Source organism: Saimiri boliviensis, chromosome 9, assembly GCF_048565385.1.
Source record: "Saimiri boliviensis isolate mSaiBol1 chromosome 9, mSaiBol1.pri, whole genome shotgun sequence".
In the NCBI taxonomy this organism is placed as follows: Eukaryota; Metazoa; Chordata; class Mammalia; order Primates; family Cebidae; genus Saimiri; species Saimiri boliviensis.
This window is the reverse complement of record NC_133457.1, coordinates 77,797,449-77,820,368: the sequence shown is the minus strand read 5'-3', so window position 1 is coordinate 77,820,368 and position 22,920 is coordinate 77,797,449. Positions and strand designations below refer to the sequence as shown.

The window sequence follows — 22,920 nt, the reverse complement described above, 5'->3', positions numbered from 1 at the left end:
CCCTCTGGTCTTTTTATAACCTCCAGGGAATTTATTTCTCTTGTGCTTCAGTGTGCCTTACCCCGGTGTGCCTTTATATGATCTCCTGGATTCCCATTTGCAACTCTGCTTCTTGCTTTTTCCGAGCCCTGGGGAAGGTAACTGGAAGCATGATTAAATTTTAGTTCTCTGCTTCGCAGCCATGGCCCCTACCTAACATTGGTGTCAGCATATGCAAACTGCAAGTGTAGATCCTCCTCATCAACAATGAGAACATCTCACATTGTTCCCAACAACAGTAGAACTAAAATGTTGTCTGAGAACGTCTTTCTCTTGAGCCCTGATTACTCTCTAAGGGCAAACTAGGTGAACAGGTTGCAAGAAGGACATGCCAACCTAGACCAGGAGTCGTTTGTACTGATGTCCAGGTACCAAGGTTTCCCTGGAAACCCCTGAATTTCAAGCTAGCCTTCATCAGCCAGAGGCGAAGGAGCCCATGAGCCCAACTGAGCTAATTGTCTAACAAGAGAGGTTTTGAACATCCTAGTTAAAAGTCCATAGTAATCATCTCGTAATGATTTTAATGGGTTGTCATTGAAGTGTGAAGTTGAAAGTGCTGTAATAAGAAGCTTCAGTCTGGCTTCGTTAGCTGTACTAATTCTTAAGCAATAAAACCAAAGGTCAGAGTTTAAACCCCACACAAGTCTGTTGGCTTTGTTCATTTACACACACAGCCTCAGATTGCACCCTAACCACTGCCTTCCAGCTTGGTAGTTCTTTGCACTTATCTAGAGAAAGATCAGGCTAGAAACTCTAGGATGACCTAGTTGGTCCATCACCCACCGCTAATGAGAAATCATATTCCACTCCAGCAACACATCCTATGGGATTAGGTCAGTTCTGGCAAAAGGATACAGGATAGAGAGGCAGTTAAGGAAGTGGTCCCAACCTGGGACTCTTACCGTGGCTTTCAGCTGGGTGCACAAAGTTAGATTGTAGGGTGGCTCCCTGAGTACTTTCTTAGGGTGCACTGAGCACTCAAGCATCATTATGATAAACTGGAAAGATGGTGCTGCTAACTTGGATTTCCACATGACAGAAGTCATTACACAACTGAAGACAAAACCCATCCCCTCCACCCGATGGATCTTTTTCTTTGAAATCAAGTCTTGCTCTTTTGCCAGACTGAAATGCAGTGGCACAATCTTGGCTCACTGCAACCTCTGCCTCCCGGGTTCAAGTGATTTCCCTGTCTTAGCCTCCAGAGTAGCTGGGACTAGAGGCGCACACGACCCCACCCAGCTAATTTTTTATATTTTTTAGTAGAGACGGGATTTCACCATGTTGGCCAGGATGGTTTCGATCTCCTGACCTCATGATCCGCCCACCTCGGCCTCCCAAAGTGCTGGGATAATAGGCATGAGCCACTGAAGGATCTTTTTTTTAACTGTGCTATTGCCAGCCTAAATATACATACTACATATATTTTATAGGTGCTCACATTGTCCTAGCCAGTTGAGCTTTTAAAAGTGAACAGTGTATAGTAGCTACCCATGTTAAATAAAACATGTTCACTATCTAAATTTTAAATATTGAAACTTTGAATTCACCCACAAGAAGTGGCCTGCATGAGAAAAATGCAAAAGAAAATTGAGAGAGAATAACAGTGAAAGGAAAATGAGAGACATGCTGCAGACTTGTTTTCAGAATATTGACTACGCTTGGGCCACGGTAAATGAATTAGTAAGAGGTTGTATTTCTGTACACATTTTTATTAATAGAAGATTAGTTTCCTCCTCCCTCCTCCGCAGAATAAATGTTGAATAAATATTTAAAGAATACGGGCTCGAAGAGGCGCCAGATCACGAGCCTGCTGGGGTGCCGTGTCTCAGGCCCGTTGTGTTTTGGTGGTCCTGGTTGCTCGTGCTTGGTTGGCCCCAGTTCCACTGCTGGATGTTAACTGGTAGCAGCAGTGTCCCTCAGCTCCCAAGTCTGTGTTTGCAGAGGGAACAAGAAAATGACAGAAAGGCAAGAATGCAAACATCTTGGTAACTTTAACCCGTCTTGTATCTTTTAAAAGCACAATGTTGGGCAATAAGCATACCTCTAAGTCTGGCACGAAAATTCCTGCCTTATTGTGCTAACCCTCAGAAAGGCTCAGGTTACTAATAAGAACCTTTAGGCAAGAAGTAGGTTTCTCACCAACCTTGAAGTGAAGAGCTCTGTTATCTTGTCGACAGTTGAATGAATTTTGAAACTGCAAAGGCCTCTAGAAGATTTAAGTAATCTAATATTGACAGTACATACCTAGAGAGAAGTCATTGTCCTCATTTCTCAAGTAAGTCTGAAGAGGAAGATCCCAGTGTCGGCAAACAGGACCTCTAGCCAGCTGGCCTTTACCTGGGATTAGCAGAACTCCTGCAGAGTATGCCACTGATGTTTAGAAAAGTAGTGGGGAGGTAGTATCATGGAGAATTGGGAGGGGATGAAAGGGAAGAAAGAATCCGATGGCCGGGCGCGGTGGCTCTCGCCTGTAATCCTAGCACTTTGGGAGGCTGAGGTGGGTGGATCACCTGAGGTCAGGAGTTCAAGACCAGCCTGGCCATCATGGAGAAACCCCATCTTAAAAAAAATAATAATAAAATAAAATAAAGGTTTAAAAAAAAAAAAAAAAGGACTGGGCGCGGTAGCTCAAGCCTGTAATCCCAGCACTTTGGGAAGCCGAGGCGGGTGGATTACGAGGTCAAGAGATCAAGACCATCCTGGTCAACATGGTGAAACCCCGTCTCTACTAAAAATACAAAAATTAGCTGGGCATGGTGGCACCCGCCTGTAGTCCCAGCTACTCGGGAGGCTGAGGCAGGAGAATTGCTTGAACCCAGGAGGCAGAGGTTGCAGTGAGTCGAGATTGCACCATTGCACTCCAGCCTGGGTAACAAGAGCGAAACTCCGTCTAAAAAAAAAAAAGAATCTGATGAACCAGTAGAGGTCACGGGCATTCTGAGCCTCCTCTTGTGTTGCTGAAAGCAATCAGGATTAGAACCGTGGCTTCTGGCTTAGATTGGAGTCACACAAACAGTCACAGCATCAGCACCAGCATCGTTGTCATCATCACCACCATCTCCTTCTCATCACCATCACCAGCATCATCATCATTGTCCGCACCATCATCACGTCACAATCGCTATCATCACCGTCTTCATCACCGCTGCTATCAAAACCTCATTCATTATCACCATCGCATAAGGTTCATCTAGTGGAGTAAGCAATGATGCCTGTTCAAGACAGACAACCAGACCTTATGCATCCAAAGAGTGTGGTCCTTCCCAGGTGGAACGTTACCTGTTCCTCCAGTCTCATCTTCTTCCACTCTCTCACTCACAGTCTACACACTAGCAACTGAATAGTGTGTAGTTTTCAAGGTAAACCACATGAATTTTTGACACCATGCTTTTACCCATTCTGTTCCCTTGCCACGTCTTTCCTTCCTACTTTGCTTTGCTAATGCCTGTTCATCTTCTCAGTTGTTATGTATCAGCTCTTCCAGATGATCCTACTATATTATCCTCTCACTCTCAGCTCATCGCAACCTTTGCCTCCCAGGTTCAAGCAATTCTCCTGCTTCAGCCTTTTGAGTAGCTGGAATTATAGGCATGTGCCACCACACCTGGCTAATTTTTTTGTTTTAGTAGAGACGGGATTTCACCATGTTGGCCAGGCTAGTCTTGAACTCGAACTCCTGACCTCAGGTGACCCACTGGGATTACAGTCATGTGCCACTGCACCCGACCTCCATTCTCTCACTCTCTAAAACCTAAGTTAGGCATCCGTCCTCTGTGCTTATGTGGAATCCAGTGAGTAACTCTAGATTTAGCTTTAATTTCAAAGGCTCCACTTACTTATGTAGCAGACATGTGGGGTCTCCATCAGATCCACATGAATTCCCTTTCCTTGATTGTGTGTTTTGCTACTAATGCTTTACCCCCTGCAACCTTCCATGAACTACCTTAGGCTACTGGAGCCACTTCACCAGGATGCACTGAGAGTGGGAAGCATCCGGGAATTTGCATTCTCTGGGGCGGTCAATAGCCCATGATTGGTATAGTAGTAGGAAAGCCCAGCTCCTTTGCCTCCAGGTGAGACAAATTCTGTACAGGGTGAGGCTAAGGCTGAGGTGTCACCTGGCATCACATCCCTCACTGGCTGCTGCTTCTTCCTTGTCTTGCTTTTGCCATTACCTTACTGTTCCCCTATTGTATATGGATTGTAAATATCCGAGGGTTTCCTTCCGAGCAACCCAACCAAGACCTCAGAGCCTTTTTCCTTGTATTGATTCCTATCACTTGAATGCCAATTTCCCTCTCACACTAAACGGCACCTTTAAATGAATGAATGGGATGGTGACCAGAAAGGTAGGGAATTCTACATCTTCATTGCCTGGAGTCTGCTGAGAGTGGAGGCTGTGTGATTCAGATCAGGGGCTTTGAAGTCATGTGGCACTAAATTTGGATGAATGCTGAGTCTGTAAATCGGGTATCTTTCTTATTTCCTCCAAACATCAGTTTACTCATCTGCACATCAGAGATTCAGTAGGCCACTCTTCTGTATGTTGGTTATTGGGAAGGTGAAATGAGCTCATGCATCTCAAGCACTGAGCCCAGGGCTTGGCCCATTGAAAGAGCTCATTCATTCATTCATTCATTCGAATTCCAAAAAGAGTGCCAGGTACTGTTCTGTAACTAAGGATACCGAAGTGAACTAAACTGTCCCAAGATCATTCAAGCAACAGTCAGGAGGCCAGTGGGCCTGGCACAGAGGCAGCAGCAAGGGAGAAGTTGCTGAGATCAGAGTGGCTACTTAGTGTCCGCTACTCAAAATCAAGAGATTGTATCTAGAAGCCTAGCTTTGCAGCTTTTCTTGAAGAATTAGAAGCTTTGACCATACCAAGTTCATATTCTCTTGGAACAATTGGCAGAGTCAAAGATGGGCCTCCACTGTTCAGTGAGCAGTGGGCCCTACCTCATTCATTTCTACATCCCCACACCCGGCCGTTTCCTGTGGGCAGTTGAGGTCATGGCCAAGGCGGCAGCCTCTGACAACACCCAGGGACTCCCAAACTGCTCATTGCTCATTGCCTCCACCCTGTGCCCATCATTCTTTCCCTCAACTACAGAATGGGAATAAAGAACTTTAATCATCTATGCCTGTTCTTGTGCACATCAAATGAAGTCTTCTGCTGGGTAATAATACTTTGAGGAAACCCATACAGATGTAGGAGGAATTAACATTCCTTATTCTACAAGAGAGGCCCTTCTTTGGAAAAGATTAATGAACTCAAACCAGGAAGGTATCTTCCTCTAGAACCATGCTTCACAGAGTATGTGTGTGCTTGCTGGGGAAGGGTTACCAGGAAAACTAGGAAACAGTTCTGCTTCTCCATCATACTTGGCAGCAGGGCTTCTGGGGGATGGCAGTGAGACGGGATTTCACTTTTCCAAAATGAACTTTTTTAAAGACATAAAAACACAGCCAACAAGCACATGAAAAATGCTCAACATCACTAATTATTAGAGAAATGCAAATTAAAACCACAATTAGATAACATCTCATACCAGATAGAATGGCTATTATAAAAAGTCAACAAATAATAGTTACTTACAAGGTTGAGGAGAAAAGAGAATGCTTATACATTGCTGCTGGGAATGTAAATTAGTTTAGCCGCTGTGGAAAGCCATTTGCAGTTTTCTCAAGAACTTAAAACAGAACTTACCATTTGCCCTAGCAATCCTATTACTGGGTATATACCCAGAATATAAATATAGAATATTTTATAAATCATCCAAAAGAATATAAATTGCCCTACCATAAAGACATTGCAGGCACCACTATTCACAAAAGCAAAGACATGGAACCAAATTAATTGCTCATCAACAGTAGACAGGATTTTTTTTTTTAATGTGGTATGCATACACAATGGAATTCTATACAGCCATAAAAAGAATGAGGGTTATGTCCTTTGCAGAAACATGGATGGAGCTGGAGCAAAAAAATGAACAGAAAGCCAAATACTGCACGTTCTCACTTGTATGCGGGAGTTAAACACTGAGTACACGTGGACACAAAACAGAGAACAGATACTGGGGCCTACTTGAGAGTAGGGGGTGGGAGGAAGGCGAAGACTGAAAAACTACCTATCAGATACTATGCTTATTATCTTGGTGACTAAATGGTCTATACACCAAACTCCCATAACATGCAATTTACCCGTGTAACAAACCTGCATATCTATTCCCTGAAAACTGACAATTGAAAAGAAAAAAATAAACTTTTTAACCAAATCCAAAACTATGTCTCAATCATCTTCTCTTTGCAGCAGAAAAATAGATATATGGACCATCACACCTGCATTAGAATGGCTGAAAAAATAAATTGGAATACATCCAAAATTAAAACATTTGTTTATTAAAGGACACAGTTAACAGAGCGAAAGGGCAACTCACAGAATGGGAAAAAATATTTGCAAATCGTATATCTGATAAGGGGTTAATGTCCAGAATATATTAAGACCCCTTACAAGTCAACAACCAAAAAACAAATAATTCAATTTCAAAATGGGCAAAGGACTTGAATAGACCTTTCTGCAAAAAAAGATATATATATATATATATATATATATATATATATATATATGTATATATATAGCCACTAAACACATAAAAAGATGCCCAACATCACTAATCATTAGGGAAATGCAAATTAAAACCAAAATGAGATACCACTTTACACCCATTAGGATGACTACTATCAAAATATCAGAAAATAACTGGTGCTGGCAAGAATGCAGAGAAATTGGAACCCATTTCCACTATAGTTAGGAATGAAAAATGGTGCAGCTGCTGTGGAAAATAGTTTGGCAATTTCTCAAATAATTAAAAACAGAATTACACATGATTAAGCAATTCCATTTCTGGGTTTATACCCGAAAGAATTGAAATCAAGGACTCAAAGAACATTGCATCATTCACAACAGCTAAAAGGTGGAAACAGATCATCCATAGACAAGTAAATGGATAAGCGAATTTGGTATAGACATAGAATATTATTCAGCCTTAAAAAGGAGGGAAATTCTAACACATGCTACAACAGGGATGAAGCTTGAATATATTATGCTAAGTGAAATAAGCCTGTCTCCAAAGAGCAAATATCGTATGATTTTACTTGTATGAAGTACCTAACACAGTCAAATTCATAGAAAGGAGAATGATGGTTACCAGAGACTAAGGAGATGGGTAAATGGGGAGTTATTGTTTAATAAGGAAAGAGTTTCAATTTGGGAAAATGAAAAAAGCTTTGAAGATGGGTGGCGATGACGGTTTCATGGTACGAATGCACCACTGAACTGTACATTTAAAAATTATTAAAATGGTAAATTATGTTATGTCTCTTTTACCACAATAAAAAATACTTTAAAATGTTTACTCCAAAGTAATAGATATGTGGAAATATATATAATATTTGTATATGTTGATACATACAATATATACTATGTATATATGAACAGTGACTGAAATAGAGGGAGAAATAAATACAGAGAGCTTTTTTAACGACCCAGCCCCTCCCAGAGATATTGGCCCTTCCCATTCCCCAACCAAGTTTGCTTTCCTATATCTTATTTAAGAATACCAATAAATAGGCTGACTTAGAAAGGAAAATGGTTTGCAAACTCCAGGAAGCAATGCAACTCGGGAACCCAAGAAAGGGGGGTCAGGGAACCCCTGCGGGAGGTCAGCGCTGTCTAGCCATAAAGGGCCTGCCCTTCCCTGGCCAGCCCCCAACACTTCCGGGTGGCACAAATCCACAGGGATGTAAAGTGTAAGATACCATGTCAGTGTTCCACTTCCTGCTCTTGACACACTACTTGTATTTTTATGTTTCTGTGTCCTGATGCTTTGCATGTACTTGTTCTGTACCATGGTTTCATCATATATGTACTTACTGAGAGCCTTAGTAAATCAGCAGTGAGGGCAAGGAAGTGATAAAGGCCTGATGTCTTTATACTGAGTTAGACTTAAAGACCTGTTCCTTCCTCTCCTGTGGCCCTCCTCTCCCACCTGTGTCTCCTGTCTCCTTTCCATCCTTTCCCAAGCTTCCTATGTGGTTATTCTTGCTCCAGCCCCTCTCCCATTCATCATTCTTATCTGCCCTGCCCTGGACAGGGAGACCAGCCTCTAAGGACCTTATCCTCAGGGCTCCCACACCTCTGGCTTTCACTTCAACTGATGGGAAGCTGTGACACAAGCGGGGAAGGCAGAAAGAGTGAGAGGCCAGGGCACTTCTTTTTTGTTCCCTGCTGGCTCTCCAGAGTCTGGCAGCAGCTGCTTCACTCCACTCCTGTGACAATCTAAGTGCTATTAACCCCCTTCCCTACACTCACCAGGCTGCAGCAACCCCATGTCCTCTTGCACCTTCATGTCAAAGGTTCCCATTGTTGCTAGGCTCTGGGGGTCTCCACCATCTTTGCTGATTCCCCTAACCCTGACTGCACTGCTGCAAATAAGCCCTTCATTAAAGTCTCTTCAGTTAGAAAAGAGTTCTCTTTGGTCAAATCCTTTTGAGTTGGCTGCTGCTTTCTGCCCACACCCTGACAGGCACACTAGACCTCCCCACTATTCTGGATGTATTCGTCTGTTCTCACACTGCTGTAAAACCTACCTGTGAACTGCTGTAAAGACCTACCCGTGACTGGCCAATTTATAAAGAAAGGGGGGTTAATTTGCTCACAGTTCTGCGGTTTGTACAGGCTTCTGCTTCAGGGGAGACCTCAGGAAACTTACAATCATGGCAGAAGGTGAAGGGGAAGCAGGCACATCTTCACATGGCCAGGAGGAGAGAAAGCAGGGGGAGGTGCTACACACTTTTAAAGAAGCAGATCTTGGGAGAACTCTATCTGAAGAACAGCAAGGGAGAAGTCTGCCCCTCTGATTCAATCACCTCCCACCAGGCCCCTCCTCCAACACTGAGGATCACACTTCAACATGAGATTTGGGTGGGGACACAGAGCCAAACCATATCACTGACCCCCTTCTCAAGGGGTTTTATGGAAACAGACCAGGAAATGTACAAGGATGTCCGCCAGTGTATTCCCATGCACCACCTGGTGCTGGTTAGAAATGGAGGTTCCCAGGTTCCAACCCAGACTGCTAAATAGATCTTCTGGAGTGATGCTAGGGATTTCCATTTTATCTGTATCTTCTGGTGACTCTTGGACACATGAAGTGATATAGTAACATAGGATACTTTGTTAATGCATTGGATAGAAGGTCTAGCATTAAGCCTCATAGCTACTTATTTTCGAAGTAATGATGAATCGAAATGATAATTTGAGGTCTCTGCAACACCAGTCATGTGATATGAAAGATCTGTGATTTCTGCTGGGGACATATTCCCAGGTCTTGCCAGTATTACTGTGGCATATTGCCTGCATTCATAGTGGAAGGAAGTGCTGAATTCCGATTAAAGATTAGTGAGGACAAAGATGGAATTTGTCCCCATCTAAATTAGCAAATTCACAAATTCATTCTGAGTGCTCTCTAGAGGGTTGAGGGGCTTATTGACCCCAGGGCAAGAGCCTCAGTCTTAACAGAAGCCTCCATAGAAGGGGATTTGAGGCCTGGTGGAGGTTAGAGCTGCAGACGTTCCTCAAATGGAAAGCAGGCTCTCCTCTTCCTGCAATGCCTGTGGTGTGGTGTGCTGGTCAGGATTTGAACCCAGTGAGTCACCTCCATTCAAATCCTACCTCTGCCCCTTACTAGTCATGTGGCCAGAGCTGCTGTACTTCTGTGTGCCCCAGGTTCCCACCTGTGAGGCTGGATGAGGCCCATTGTCCCCTGCTGCTGGTGGGAAGGTAAATGGAGAAGGTATGTACCAAACTCACAGTAAATCCCTATAGGGAGCACATCAGCATCAGCCCAGCTGCACAAACCATGTTCCAAGAGCCCTCCTTCAGTGGATTTTGAGGGGAAGCAGCAATGATCGCCCAAAAAACTGACAACCAAAAGAAATAAATGACTTCCTTAGTAACACAGGAGTCAGTATCTCAGCAAGTGGACACTGTGAAAAAGGCATCTTCAATGAGGAAGATGGAGCGAGACGAGAGAAAGAAGGAGAACAAAGAGGGGAAACTGAAAGGTTCTTTTCCTGCTGCAACATTTCTCCAGAGATGGCAAATCTCTCATTCCCAAGGCTCTAAAACAGGGACCCCAGTATGGTGACCTTTAAGAACACTAAATGGCCAAGGACACATCTGAGCATCTTTAGACTCCTTTAAAGTAAAATAATTGAAGGATTTATGTTAATGGTTCAGGTACATTCACATATGCTCATTTCCCTTTGAATTTGAGTCCTGCAAGGTAACCATTCCAGCTGGTAATGGCTCCCAAAGACCTTCCCAACGCCGAATGACTAAATAATCATAGGGTGGGACTTAGGACAAGGTCCCATACAGCTTAGGAAGGCAGTTGTTTCTGAGAGTGGCCCATTTTGATTTCAAATTGTATTTCATTCCCTTCACAATCTTTTTTGACTCACTTTCTTCTTGTTTTAATGTGGGCTCTCTCAGAAGCAGACCCTGAGACAAGGATTTAAATGAAAGTGATATTGGAAAAGAGGAAGGAAACATCAGTAGGCGAAAAAGAAGTGAGACAGGAAAGTGAAAGTTGCTAATACAAGGTTCATGACCTGAGCCAGGTGCAGCAAATCACGCCTGTAATCCCAGCAACTCAGAAGGCTGAGGGAGGGAATCCTTGAGCCCAGAAGTCCAAGACTAGCCTGGGCAACATAAGGAGGATTCCCTCAAAAAAAGGTTTTGTAAAAAAAAAAAAAAATTAGCAAGGCACAGTGGCATCCCTGTAGCCCCAGCTACACAGGAGGCTGAAGTGGGAGGATGCCTTGAGCCCAGGAGTTTAAGGATACAGTGAGTTATGATCATGCCACTGCACTCCAGCCTGGGCAACAGAGCTCGACCCCATCTCCAAAAAAGAAAAAAGGGCAGGTGCGTAACCAAGCCAGCAGGGCAACACTGTATTCTGGTCACCTGAAGCTTAATTCAGCTGGGAAACTCTGGAGACAACGTAGAATTAGCCTGCTCAGGGTTAACTGATATGCCAGCTCTCATCAGTTGAGGGCTCCCATGGATGTTAATTTTCAAGTATTTCTTGACTTCATTGTGTGGTTAAATCAAAAGTCTTCAAACAAATTGAGGCAGATTATGATATTTGAAAGTCAGCGTAGCTCTCCAAATTAACAAGGCCTGAAGAATATGGTAAAGGGAAGGGGCACCAACAGCCTTCTGCTACATTCCTCTTCCCTGCAAAGCCCCACCCCAAATCTTGTTCAGAACCTGCTGTGAGACTGAGCATTTCTCTCTAGTTGCTAGAATCAATGAACGATTCCAAAACAATGATATTCACACTGGCAGCAGCACCCTACGGCAGATCCATGGCCAGTTCCACCTTGGCCTCGTGGGGCTATTAGATACAGAGCCTGTAATAGGGGAAAATGATTTTTTTAAAAAATAACTTTTCTATTCCAAGCTTAATTATATGTGATCACTTGAAACTATGAGAAAGAGGAGAAAAAGAAATGTTTTTATTATTATTATTATTCTCACCATGCTCCCTGGGACACTAAAGATTTAGAACAATTTCCACCAAGGCCACAGTTCTGTAGAGCTTCCCTAAGAATTGCTTCGCCAGAACACCTTCACTGAAATTAAAGACAGAGAGACAGGAGTGCAGATGATGTAGTAAAAAGAAATTGCCTGTGAAAACCGCTGACTGTCGATGCCGCATAAAACAGCAGGATTAAGGTCCTGCCGTTCAAATACATTTGCCCTCAGCATTCAGAAGCCCTTATGTAGATCGACATTCCAGCTACAGCATGCTCACCTCTATTAAGTCACGGGTCGTGATGATTTCCTGTTATCTCAGGTGTTTTTCGGTTTAACCACTGTAGCCTAAGTTCTTTAGGTTTATTAGTCTCCATCAACCTTTGAAATTACCTGATGAGAAAGTATTTATTTCTCAGACTCCTGGGTCAATAGCCACTTCCTCTGTCTTCTCAACTTGCACTACCTCTACCCAGCATAGTATCTTCTGTGGCCCACATCAGTTAGGGAAGCACATGGCTTCCAGTACAGAACCCCCGGCTAACAGTGAGTGACACAAGTAAGGAAGTCCTTTTCTCGTGTAGTTAGAAACACAGAAGGAGCTGATTTCAGGCATCAATCCAGATGACACCTGCTGGCCCCCAGCATGTTGGTGTGCATCCTCAGGTTTGTCATCTCATAGTCATAAATGGCTGCTGCCATTCCAGACATCACATCCAACTGGCAGGCCAGAAGACAGGGTGACTTTAGCTGGATCTGTGCTTTCTTCTCATTGGCCAAAACTGTGTCACATGGCCATGAGTATATCCAAGAAGGCCAGAACTCTTACTCAGAACAACACCGAAGTTGTGTTTGCAAAATAAAAGGTTTAATGACTAATGAACAGGCCACCAACAGTGTCTGCCACATTACAGGACTGCATCTTAAGATCGTCGCACTGAGTTAAGGTGATCTCGTTATCTTGGGTACTTCCAACTGGACCTCAGGCTATTCTTTGTTCAAGGACAGTAACTTAGGAAGTTTTAGACGCTTCCCACCAAGCAGTGCATCTGGCTTTGAGTTGGTGTTGCGCACATTGCTGTTGAATTAATAAATAAATAACCCTTCAAATCCTAAGGCATGCCTGCCTCAGAACAGAATCATTCTCCTTGGTGGCCTCTGAATAGTGTAGGCTTTATACATATAAATATTATTCAGCTAAAAGGAGCTATCCCTGGAAGTTCCACTTTGTCAGTTTCTCTCTTAGGAATTTTTCAAGTCTGCTTCTTGGAAGTCACTCATTATTATTTTTTTTCACTGTGGCTCTTTCTCTTGTATGGGCGGTATCTGTTACCTGTACATCAAAGGACACTGTCACCATACTGATTGCCACAATAATGCTGTATAACAAACGGCCTCACAACTTCAGTGACATACAATCAACAATTCATTGGCTCATGAGTTTTTTGGGTTCAGCTGAACTGTGGAACTTGGGCTGGGCTGGGCCTGTCTCAGCTGGGCTCCCTCATGCATGTCTTGGGGTTAGCTGATCTCTGACAGCCCTAGCTGGGACGACTTAGGTGACCTGTCTCTACCCTGCAAGTCTCTTTTCCTCCAGCAGGCTAGCTTGGGCACATTCTCATAGCATCACTATTGTTACCACAACAATGGCAGCGCGTGAGGGGCTGTGCTGTATCTACGCCCCTTTGCTCATCGCTTCGCATTAATTTCTTACCAGTCTTCTAAGCACTAGACAGCATGCTGTGACAAGGCTCATGTTGAAGGTTAAGCAAGGTGAGAAGAGTCACACAAAGTCACACAGCTTGGAAGTGTCACGTCTACGACCTGATGGAAGATCCCACACCTGCACCCTGGACTTCCTCAAAGGCTCCAGGCTGTGTTGCTTTTAGCAGCTGCTTGTGTCCTGCCCATGCTACTGGGGCATTTCCTTTGCTAGATTACACCCGGCCAGGTGCAGTGGCTCACATCTGCAATCCCAGGACTTTGGGAGGCCCAAGTGGGTGGATTACTTGAGCTCAGGAGTTCAAGACCAACCTGGGCAACACGGTGAAACTCTGTCTCTAAAAAAAATTTAAAAATGTTTAAAAAGTTGAGCATGGTGGCATGCACCTGTAGTTCCAGCTACTCAGGCGGCTGAGGTGGGAGGATTGCTTGAGTCCAGGGGATCAAGGCTGCAGCGAGCCATGAGTGCAGGGCACCACTGCACTCCAGCCTGGGTGACAGAGCGAGACCCTGTCTCAAAAAACACACAAACCACCACCACCAACAACAAAGGCAACACCAGCTACTCCATGAACACCCTCCTTGGGATCCATCACTTCATATGTAGAGAGCCCCTGCTTGGGCAGGGTGGATATTAATATGTGAGAACACAGCTGCTGCCCTCAGTAGAAGGGAGGACAGCTACATGAACATTAAAAAAAAGGGAGGCCAGAGACGCAAACATAAAACACGGCTCATGGTCTAGGCTACACACGATCAATACCAAAGCAAAAATTCCCATTCCGAGGGTCTCCCTGGGAAGAGAAGCCTTGTGGTCATGAGACTAATGCTGAAATTCCAAAAGACCCCCATCTTCCCTAAATGCCCATCATTCATCATTTCCAGAAGGCGCCCCACATTCACTTTTACTGGCTGCTATAGCCAAACCATGGGCTTGGATTCCAGGGTGAGTTACAGCCTATTTGGGCTGCCTCAGCGTGTTGGGCCAGCCTATGCATTTTTGGGAGCTCATATCTGTCTCTTATTTTGTAGTGCACCTTGTCAAAATAATAATATTAATAAAGAACTTCAGCGGCTCTGACAGGCAGCCTCAAAAAGTGGATGGACAGGATTCTAAAAACATCCCTCCCTGCCTGCAGTTGGAGAAAGCAGCTGGCTAGTAGATGAGCTGAAAATCAGAAAAAGTGGAGATGGGGTGGGGAACCAGAAATGATCTTTATGCAGGGAGTTAGCTGGGCTCCATGGGAAGGCTTGGAGGGAGCCCTGGGGTTAAATTTAAGCCCTGCCATCTGCTAGCCACGTGCACTTGGGCAAGTTCCCACACTCTCTGAGCTGTCTGGGAAATGGCCAGTAACTCCCTGTCTCATACAAGATTTGGAAGAACTGAGGAAGTCCAGGTAACATACCTGGAGCATGCCTGGAATTCCTAGCTCAACACACGATGGCAAATGTGGTGATGATTATTATCATCAATGATATTAATATATCCTTTGAAAATATAAGAATGGTCAAAGTAATCTAAAAATGCCTTACTCTTTTAAAAATATTTGTGCTGGTTGTATTGAGAGTACTATCAACATCACACTCCCAGTAGGTTTTCTGCATCTTAAAATTTGACTTTGAACCCTTTGTTTTGTTCTTTGGTTCTCTTTGATTGTGCTGCAGGAACCTGTTTTCCAGTGGGTAACAGGAGGGAGAGTTAGAGCAGACTGTTTTGCACCCAGAGTGGCAGGCCCGCCCTCAGGTGCCAGGAAGGGCTCTAAGGGCTCTGCAGCTGGCAAGGGCTCATCGCCTTGCAGGCCTCTCTGGCTGCCCAGGGGTGCTGTGTCAAAGGGCGTCTGGTTAATAGTGAGCATCCCAACCTCATGCTGCCCAGCTCACAAGAACTAACACAGCTTTCAATACCCATCACCCTTGAAGGTCCCAAGTCCTTGGCAGATCTCATTTCTCATCCCCCTCCAAGCATGGATATTATCCGTGTATTAGATAGAGTTTCTTGCCACAAACCAGATCAATACATAATATCAGAGCACATTCTTGGTGAGATGGTTTATGGACTTCTAGGCAGTGTTGGCTGTTTCAGTGAGTTGAATATGTCAGCTATGGACAGCTTATTTAGATCTTGATTAATCTACAAATGTGCAATTCTGCATCCCAGTTACCGAATGTGAGTGTCCTTTCAAAGCTAATCTTAAAATCTGCATATCACTGGATCAGCCAAGGCATACAGCAAAAGAGGGTTTGATTCCACTGCAACTTGGGAATGTATTTTCTGATTTATTCCCAGGCTACAAAATTCAGCAAGAATTATTTTTAACCGACATTTTTTAAAGCCCATTGGCAAATAATTTTGTGCAGATTATTAATAGATCAATTAATGAGTTATTTTTGAGATTTTTCTCCATGCCAGGCATCCCAGGCTCCTCAGAGATTAGAGAATTATAAAACAGAGTTCTTACTTCTAAAACCTCCCGTCACCTATAAAAGTTACACAAGAAATACTAATTCAGAGTGAAAATGTTACAAAATATAGATAAGAATTATAAAATGCAGATAGAGTCACACCAACTGAGAAAGAAATGTAGCTACTATTTTGATTAATGGCCTTACAAACTCTTATACACAAATATATAATGTGTGTATATACACATATACACAGATTATTTAATAAAAAAGATATTGTAATGCTGGTTTTCATTTAGCAATATATTGTGAATGCCTTTCCTTGTCACTTCATATTGGATTTACACAATCCCTTTTAAGGACATCTTATTGAATGATAAACTATAGTTCATATAACCATTCCCCAAGGTATATTTTGTTAGGTTTGATAACTTATTGTAGTCAGAAATTTTGGAATGAAAATACTAATGCATATGGCTTTGTGCATTTGTCTGATATTTCTACAGGATCTAGTGTTAAGGTACACTTTAGACTCTTATATCTCACGGAAGAGACAAAATATATATGTGAAAAGCTAACAAGCTCATACAAAGCAGGGACCCTGGGGCTAAATTAGTGCAACTGCCAAGAGTCAAAGGCAAGACAGATCATTTCATGCTTGGGCTACCACAGAAGGCTTCATGAAGGACAGTTATAAGTGACAGAAACTTAAAACTGCTAAGTGTGAATGACCTATTATTGGCTCAGGAAATTGGAAAGTCTACTTTGATTTTAGATTGGAGCTGGGGCCAGTCACATGCTGTCATTGGGACCTCTGTGTATGTGTGCTCGCATGTTGTATGCGTGTGCATGCATGCTTACGTGGGTATGCGTGTGTTTGTGTGCACGTGCCTGTCCCATCTCTTGGATAGGCTTCTCGGTGTGCGAGCAACATTCTTTCCAGGCAAGCTTTCTCTATGTGACAGCTACCTCTAGCAACTCCAGATGTGGGGTATGTTTATATCCATAAAAAGAGGGTGTCTCTCCCTCAGCTCCTCCATTTATCTCTGCTTGGCCCCTTACAGCCCTATCACCGACTCTTCACTGTGACAGGGCATAGATATTCAACGGCTATGCTGGGTCATGTGTCTGTGCCCTGTGTGAGGAGGAAGAGATGTAGGACCCCCATCCTGAGGAACACTTCTCAAAAGGAAAAGATAGTGGGAGGTCAATAAATGAAAGCAATGTCACTGCTGAGGATGCTGGAACTTGAACCACACCTATTAGATGCTTTGAGAAGCGAGTAACTGAGAAATTCTAAATCAAACTGGCCTCAACAATGCTGATAGTATGTTATGAAATCAAGAGGTGGGGTGGGCACTTGACCCAGGGCTCGGTGATGTTATCAAGGGCTTAGTTTTTGCTGACTCAGGGTCAACTTCCTCTCAAGTCAGACTCCTTCAATGTGATGCCAGTGGCAATAAGGGCTCGCAGCTTCCTTGTCCATAACCAGAAACAGAGGGTAAGAAATGGCTCCCTTTGGCAAGGACTAAAAGCCCTTCTTGCTCTCTAATTGGGCCAGCCTAGTTCACGTGCTCACCTCTGAACCAATAGCCACAGCTAAGGAATTCTACATACTGACTGGCCAATCAGCATCCACTCCTAGAGAAAAGAATAGGGCCACCTTCCACATGGGGCATGGTGGGTATTTGGACAAAATCGGGGTCTCCTTAGGAAAGAGTGGGAGAAGGATGCTGAGCAGTCAATCAACACTGGAATCCTAGGAAGATTTCATTAGTTAGAGAGGAAACATGGGGTTGGACACAGTGGAGAGGCAACTTCTGGGCAGAAGGTAGAATTCCAGGGGATACCCTGGTCATAGCTGACCAAGACGCAGAAGCAAGTTTGCAAAGCTGGCCTGCAGGGATCAGCGAGTAAGCAGGTTCAGTTGGACGTGTTCATCTACTTATTCCGTCATGCCACATACCTTATGGAGCACTGACCATATACCAGGCCCTGTGCTGACTGCTGGGGATATGGCAATAATTATACGAAATTAATTATATGACATCATATCCTCATGAACTTCTGGTGGAGGAGACAGACAATAGATGAATTAATTTAACATGTAACATATCAGGAAAACCCAGATAAATGAAATAGAGAGAAGTGGGAGTTGGGGAGAGAGGTTGCCATTTGAGCAGGGACCTGAAGGGTGTGATGGAGTGAGCCAGTGGGCTATCTCGGGGGCAAATGTTCTGGGCAGAGGGAAGAGCAAATGCAAAGGCCCTGAGACAGGAATCTGTGACATGTTTCATGGAAAAGGAGGTGGGCAAAAGGAGAGTGGCAGACGATACCTTCAGAGAGGAAGCTGGGACCAGGACATGGAGGGGTGTTGTGGGCATTGCAAAGACATGGTTTTTAGGATGGTGAATTCATGACAACAGAAGACATTTCAAAGCAGACGGTGGCTGGACCCTTACCTTTCTGACTCTGCCTTACTCTAACTTTAACCTGTTTTATCTCCTCTCTTCCAGGCCATCTACATGTTCTATGCGCTGGCCATTGTCTGTGACGACTTCTTCGTCCCTTCCTTGGAAAAGATCTGTGAGGTACGTGCCTCATTTCTCAGTATGTGTGAGCCAGACCGGGAACAGGACCTGTGCCCTGTACTGTTCCTGCCTCCTCACCAAGGTCCTGGGGAGCCCCTGCCTGCCAGCTCCGGTGGGAACACCAGGCGTCAGCATGTTTGAGAGCAATGGGCAATATTAGCACAAAAGTGCTGTCAGTCCACTGAGCATTTCATGACAGCAATCAATAATCAGATTTAAACCCACAGGACCAACCTCCCCAACTCCGTTTAGACCTAACTAATGGTGCTATTTGCATTTTCCTCTCCCGTTTTCTTTTCCTTTTAAACTCACTCTTCCTTTCTGTTACCTCCTCCACCTCTCTCTCCTGCATTTTCTTCTGCCTCCATAACTCTCCTTTGATGATTCGTGGGGTCCTCACAGGATTAAGAACCTCCAACTGCATACCTCTGCCACGCTTCCTCTCTCTGTATATGTACAGAAATGCTCCAAGCGGAAGGGCGGAGATGAAAGAATTGGCCACGGAGATCAGGAAAGTGTCCCTGTCAGAAATCATCACGGTGACTGCCAGGCTGAACAGCAAGTTAAACCCCTTTCATCAGAAAGTATTCAGCAGATCTAGAACTCTTTCATTCTCTTGCCTCTTTTATCTCTTTGTCTGTTTGGAAATGTAGTTTCCTTTATCTGAGAGCTTTCCATTTTATTTATTTATTTATTTATAAATTCAGAATCCCCCTTTCCAGAAGGCATCTCCCCCAGACACATCTCCTGTCCAGAACTTGGTTTCTTTATGCCAATAGTTCTCCAACCTGGTTGCGTCTTCCCTTTCCTTTCCTTCTCTCTCCCCCGAGTACCTGACCCAGTAGGTCTTGGGAGAGTGGGAGGGGCAGAACTTGCCTTTCTAAAAGGTTTTCGGGTGATGCTGAGGATGCTGTGTGGTCCAGGAACCACAGACGTAGAGAACCACATATTCCCTAAGCAGTTTCTTCTACATCCTGGAAGTTAGTGTTTGATACTTAAATAAATAAAAAGCATCCCACAATAATAATATTTAGAGAGGCCACAGGAGGGGCTCCTTCCACGGTAGCACAGAATAAGTGAGGTTGCAACCGAAATGCACAGTGGGCAGGTGCGGAAGCCCTTTGTCTGAGGAATCCCACCTGGGAGTGGGGCTACCTTACCTTGAAGGGGAGGAGGTGTTCCTCACCTGTAGCTGGAGTCCTTTGTGATCTCTGAAATACCACCATTTGGTTGTTTACTCTTAATGCAGAGCAAAACAACTCTCTCTCTTTCCCATGCAACTTTTTTGGTATGAGTATCAGAATTATGCTCTGGAAATGTCAGTACAATAGTCAGCATGTGTTCTACTCAGTTGAGGAAATCCACAGAACCTGTGAATACCCACGCCCTTGTAGGGGGAGGCAATCAAAGCCCAGAAAATGACAGAAAAAGAGGGCAGAGGTGAGTCTTTTTTTTTTTTTTTAGGCACCATCTCAGCTCACTGCAACCTCTGCCTCCTGGGTTCAAGCAATTCTCCTGCCTCAGCCTCCCGAGTAGCTGGGACTACAGGGGCCCACCACCATGCCCCGATAATTTTTTGTATTTTTGAAGAGACAGGGTTTCACCATGTTGCCTAGGTTGGTCTCGAACTCCTGAGCTCAGGCAATCCACCCGCCTTGACCTCCCGAAGTGCTAGGATTACAGGTATGAGCCACCACGCCCAGCCAGGGGTCAGTCTTTTAACAAAAACGTTATAAAAGGAGGAAAAGGAAAGAAATGTTTAATGGGTGGGTATTATTTTACTATATCCCTGATATGGTTCAGTCACTAAGCAATGTCATGTGACTATGTGTATTTGTCTTTAATCATCTCAAGAATTCTGCCAGGTGACTGATAGTATCCCCTCTTTACAAACAAGGAAACCAGAGCTTAGCGACATTGAGCAACTTGCCCTGGGTCAACGGATAGACTCACTGTTTGAGCCCAAGTCAGCCTAAGTTCCAAGTCTTCAGACTTTTTGCTACTCCACTATCCAGAGACCAGCCTGGACCAGGGCATGGTGTTGTTAGAACTGGCTGCACTGCCCAGAACCCCAGCCATACCGGAGGAGTAGGCACAGAAGAGCAACCACCCTTTCCCGGGCTCTCCCCGCTCCCACCCGGAGTCTGGTCTTATAAGCAAGCTTTGTATAACAAGACAGGGTGCCCTGTGCCTGTCTCCTATAAAGACAATGTTGGCTCCATGGGCCTTAAACAACCTTAATTGCTGGGGAAACGTTATGTCTGTGAATGGCGGGTGGGCTGAGGTCAGAGTTTACATATATTTAGAGATCCTGACATGTTTACATCTTCTAAGAGACGTGAGATCAATACTCCCTGGAGTTACACTTTCTCACAGGATGAGAGGATCATGGCGTGGGTCCACTGGCAGCGGCCTCCCGGGCTTCTCTGCCCCAGACTCTGTTTACTGCCTGTGCTTTCCCTAATCACGTTTTAGTGATTTGATATTGTGTATTTCACGGTTGCTCCTAGACTAAAACTGGGAGTGGGGCAGAAAAACAGAAGGATGCTGTTTCCAGCTTTTGTGAAAGATGAGTGGGGAGAGAAATCCACACTGTTCAACAAATCACTGTTTGGAGGTCAGGGCAGTTTCTCGTTCAGTCTCAAATACTTTAAAGTTCAATGCAGAAAAAATGTGGGGTTTGGGAAAAGGAAAAGAAAATGGGGGAAAGAGAAGGAGATAAAGGCGACGATCTGGGAGCTGAAACCGGGGTCAGGCCCTGGCGCTCGCAAAGCACCTGCTCCAAGCGAGCCCTTCCCCCTGTCTGGACCTCACTTTCTCCTTGTGTGAAATGACAACCCCTAGATATTCAAGAGCCAGGAGATATAATTGCAGGACATGCAGAGAGGGTCTCCAGAGTTTAGAGAAGTCCCATAGGCCACAGTAGACAGACTCAGCTGCACTGAGGGCGGGAAAGGAGAGAGGCATTCCAAGAAGAGGGAACGTGAACCAAAGCTCAGAGAGGGGACAGGCCTGTCATCCCCAAAGACCATGAGGTGGCAGCCCTGGGACGAGCAGAGGATCTTCTAGGGAAGATGAGGTTGGATGGGGAGGGTGGGAGGGTTTGGGACCCATGTGGAGGCTTCCTGGACAGCAGTGGGACGTTTGAGCAGCAGAGGATGTGACAATAGGTCTGGAACACTCCTCACCCCTCTGACATTAGCACTAAGCTGACTCTGCCTGGACCAAACTCTGTGCCAGGGGCTGGGAGAGACTGTTGCACACGCAGCGTGTCCCATGCCATCCCAGCGCTCTTAGCTGCAGAGCAGCTGCAGGGTAATATCCACAGGGGCCTGGAGGAAGTGGCGGGGAATTAGCAGGTGCAGAAGTGCAGAGAGAGAGTGGGGGAAGGAGAGGTTGATGCTGCGAAAGATGGAGTTAGGAAGAGATCAGGAAAGGGTTTGTGCCGGGGCAGGGTTAGAGCAGCCCTTAGAGGGGAGGTGTCCGTGGCCAAGTATTTCCAGGAAGGGTATTTGGTAAGAGAAAGTCTGAGCCACAGAACTGAGACAGGGAGAATGGGGACCTGCACAGCATGCGGGGAGCCCTGCCTGCCAGGCTGGGCTTTAGGAATTATTCAAAGCTCTGGAGGGAGCTGGGGATGGCTTTTGAGGGCTCTGTCATGGTAGATAGGAGTCCAGAGGCAAGAAGACCAGAGTCCTGTGAGATGTTGCCAGGGCTGTGAGTGCAGGATGATGCAGAGGTTTAAGAAGATACTGAGGAAGAAACAAACTGGCTGGCAGAGGAGCGAGGGGAATTGGACATGAACCCAAGGTCTGCACGCGCAACTAATACCCCAGCAGGACAGAACCACAGCAACGCGCGGCTCCCACCTCCTGGCAGGCCTTGGCAAACCACACAGGGAGCTGCGCGCTGTGGGTCAGGCTACCTCGCTCACAGACTCTTAGCTCCGTGGGGCAGGGCTGCTTGGGGACCCCTCACAGCCACACCTTGTAACTTGGCGGTATCCACGCCTCCATCTTAGGGTGTGCTCACCATCCCATGTGAAGCTTAGCTGTCCAGCTGACAGCGAAGGGACCCAGGATCCTAGATCAAAATTCTCAATTAGGGCTCCTCCTGCAGTCAACTGTGGGTCAGTCAATGGACGCCGGTGACCTACACCAAGGCTACACTGCCCCTCTATGGCTGAGCAAGGAAGTGCAGCTGTTGGTGCCACTGGAAAGAGGAAGATGTCACTCAAGTTTGGCATCTCTTAACTGGACTGCCAGGAGAGAACTGGCTATTCAGTGGCAACCAGCAGCATATTTTCTGGGTCGTGACTGAATGCAGAAGTGCAAAACCTGCTAACCAGCCTCTACTGTATCATTGCCTTGTCTTCTTCCAAATCACCTTTTGGTTTAACAAACAGGGTAACCTGGCTGATGCCTCAAGCCCCCACTCCCACTCTCCTATCCCAGGGTTTCCAGATTGCCTCAAGGAAGAGGAGTAGATTTCAGGAGCGTGATTCCCACACCCACATGCCCACATGCCTCCGTAACCGCCTAAAGACTCACAAACTGGTTA

At 45.2% G+C, this 22,920-nt stretch overlaps 1 protein-coding gene across 1 annotated transcript in view; it reads left to right on the top strand.

Moving 5' to 3' along the window:
* SLC24A3 (solute carrier family 24 member 3) overlaps positions 1-22,920 on the top strand; it is a 497,749-nt gene that overhangs the window by 346,197 nt on the left and 128,632 nt on the right. The window contains exon 4 of the mRNA XM_039479737.2: positions 18,286-18,360. Within this exon, the coding sequence (XP_039335671.2) occupies positions 18,286-18,360 (75 nt within the window). The remainder of the gene's footprint in view (positions 1-18,285; positions 18,361-22,920) is intronic.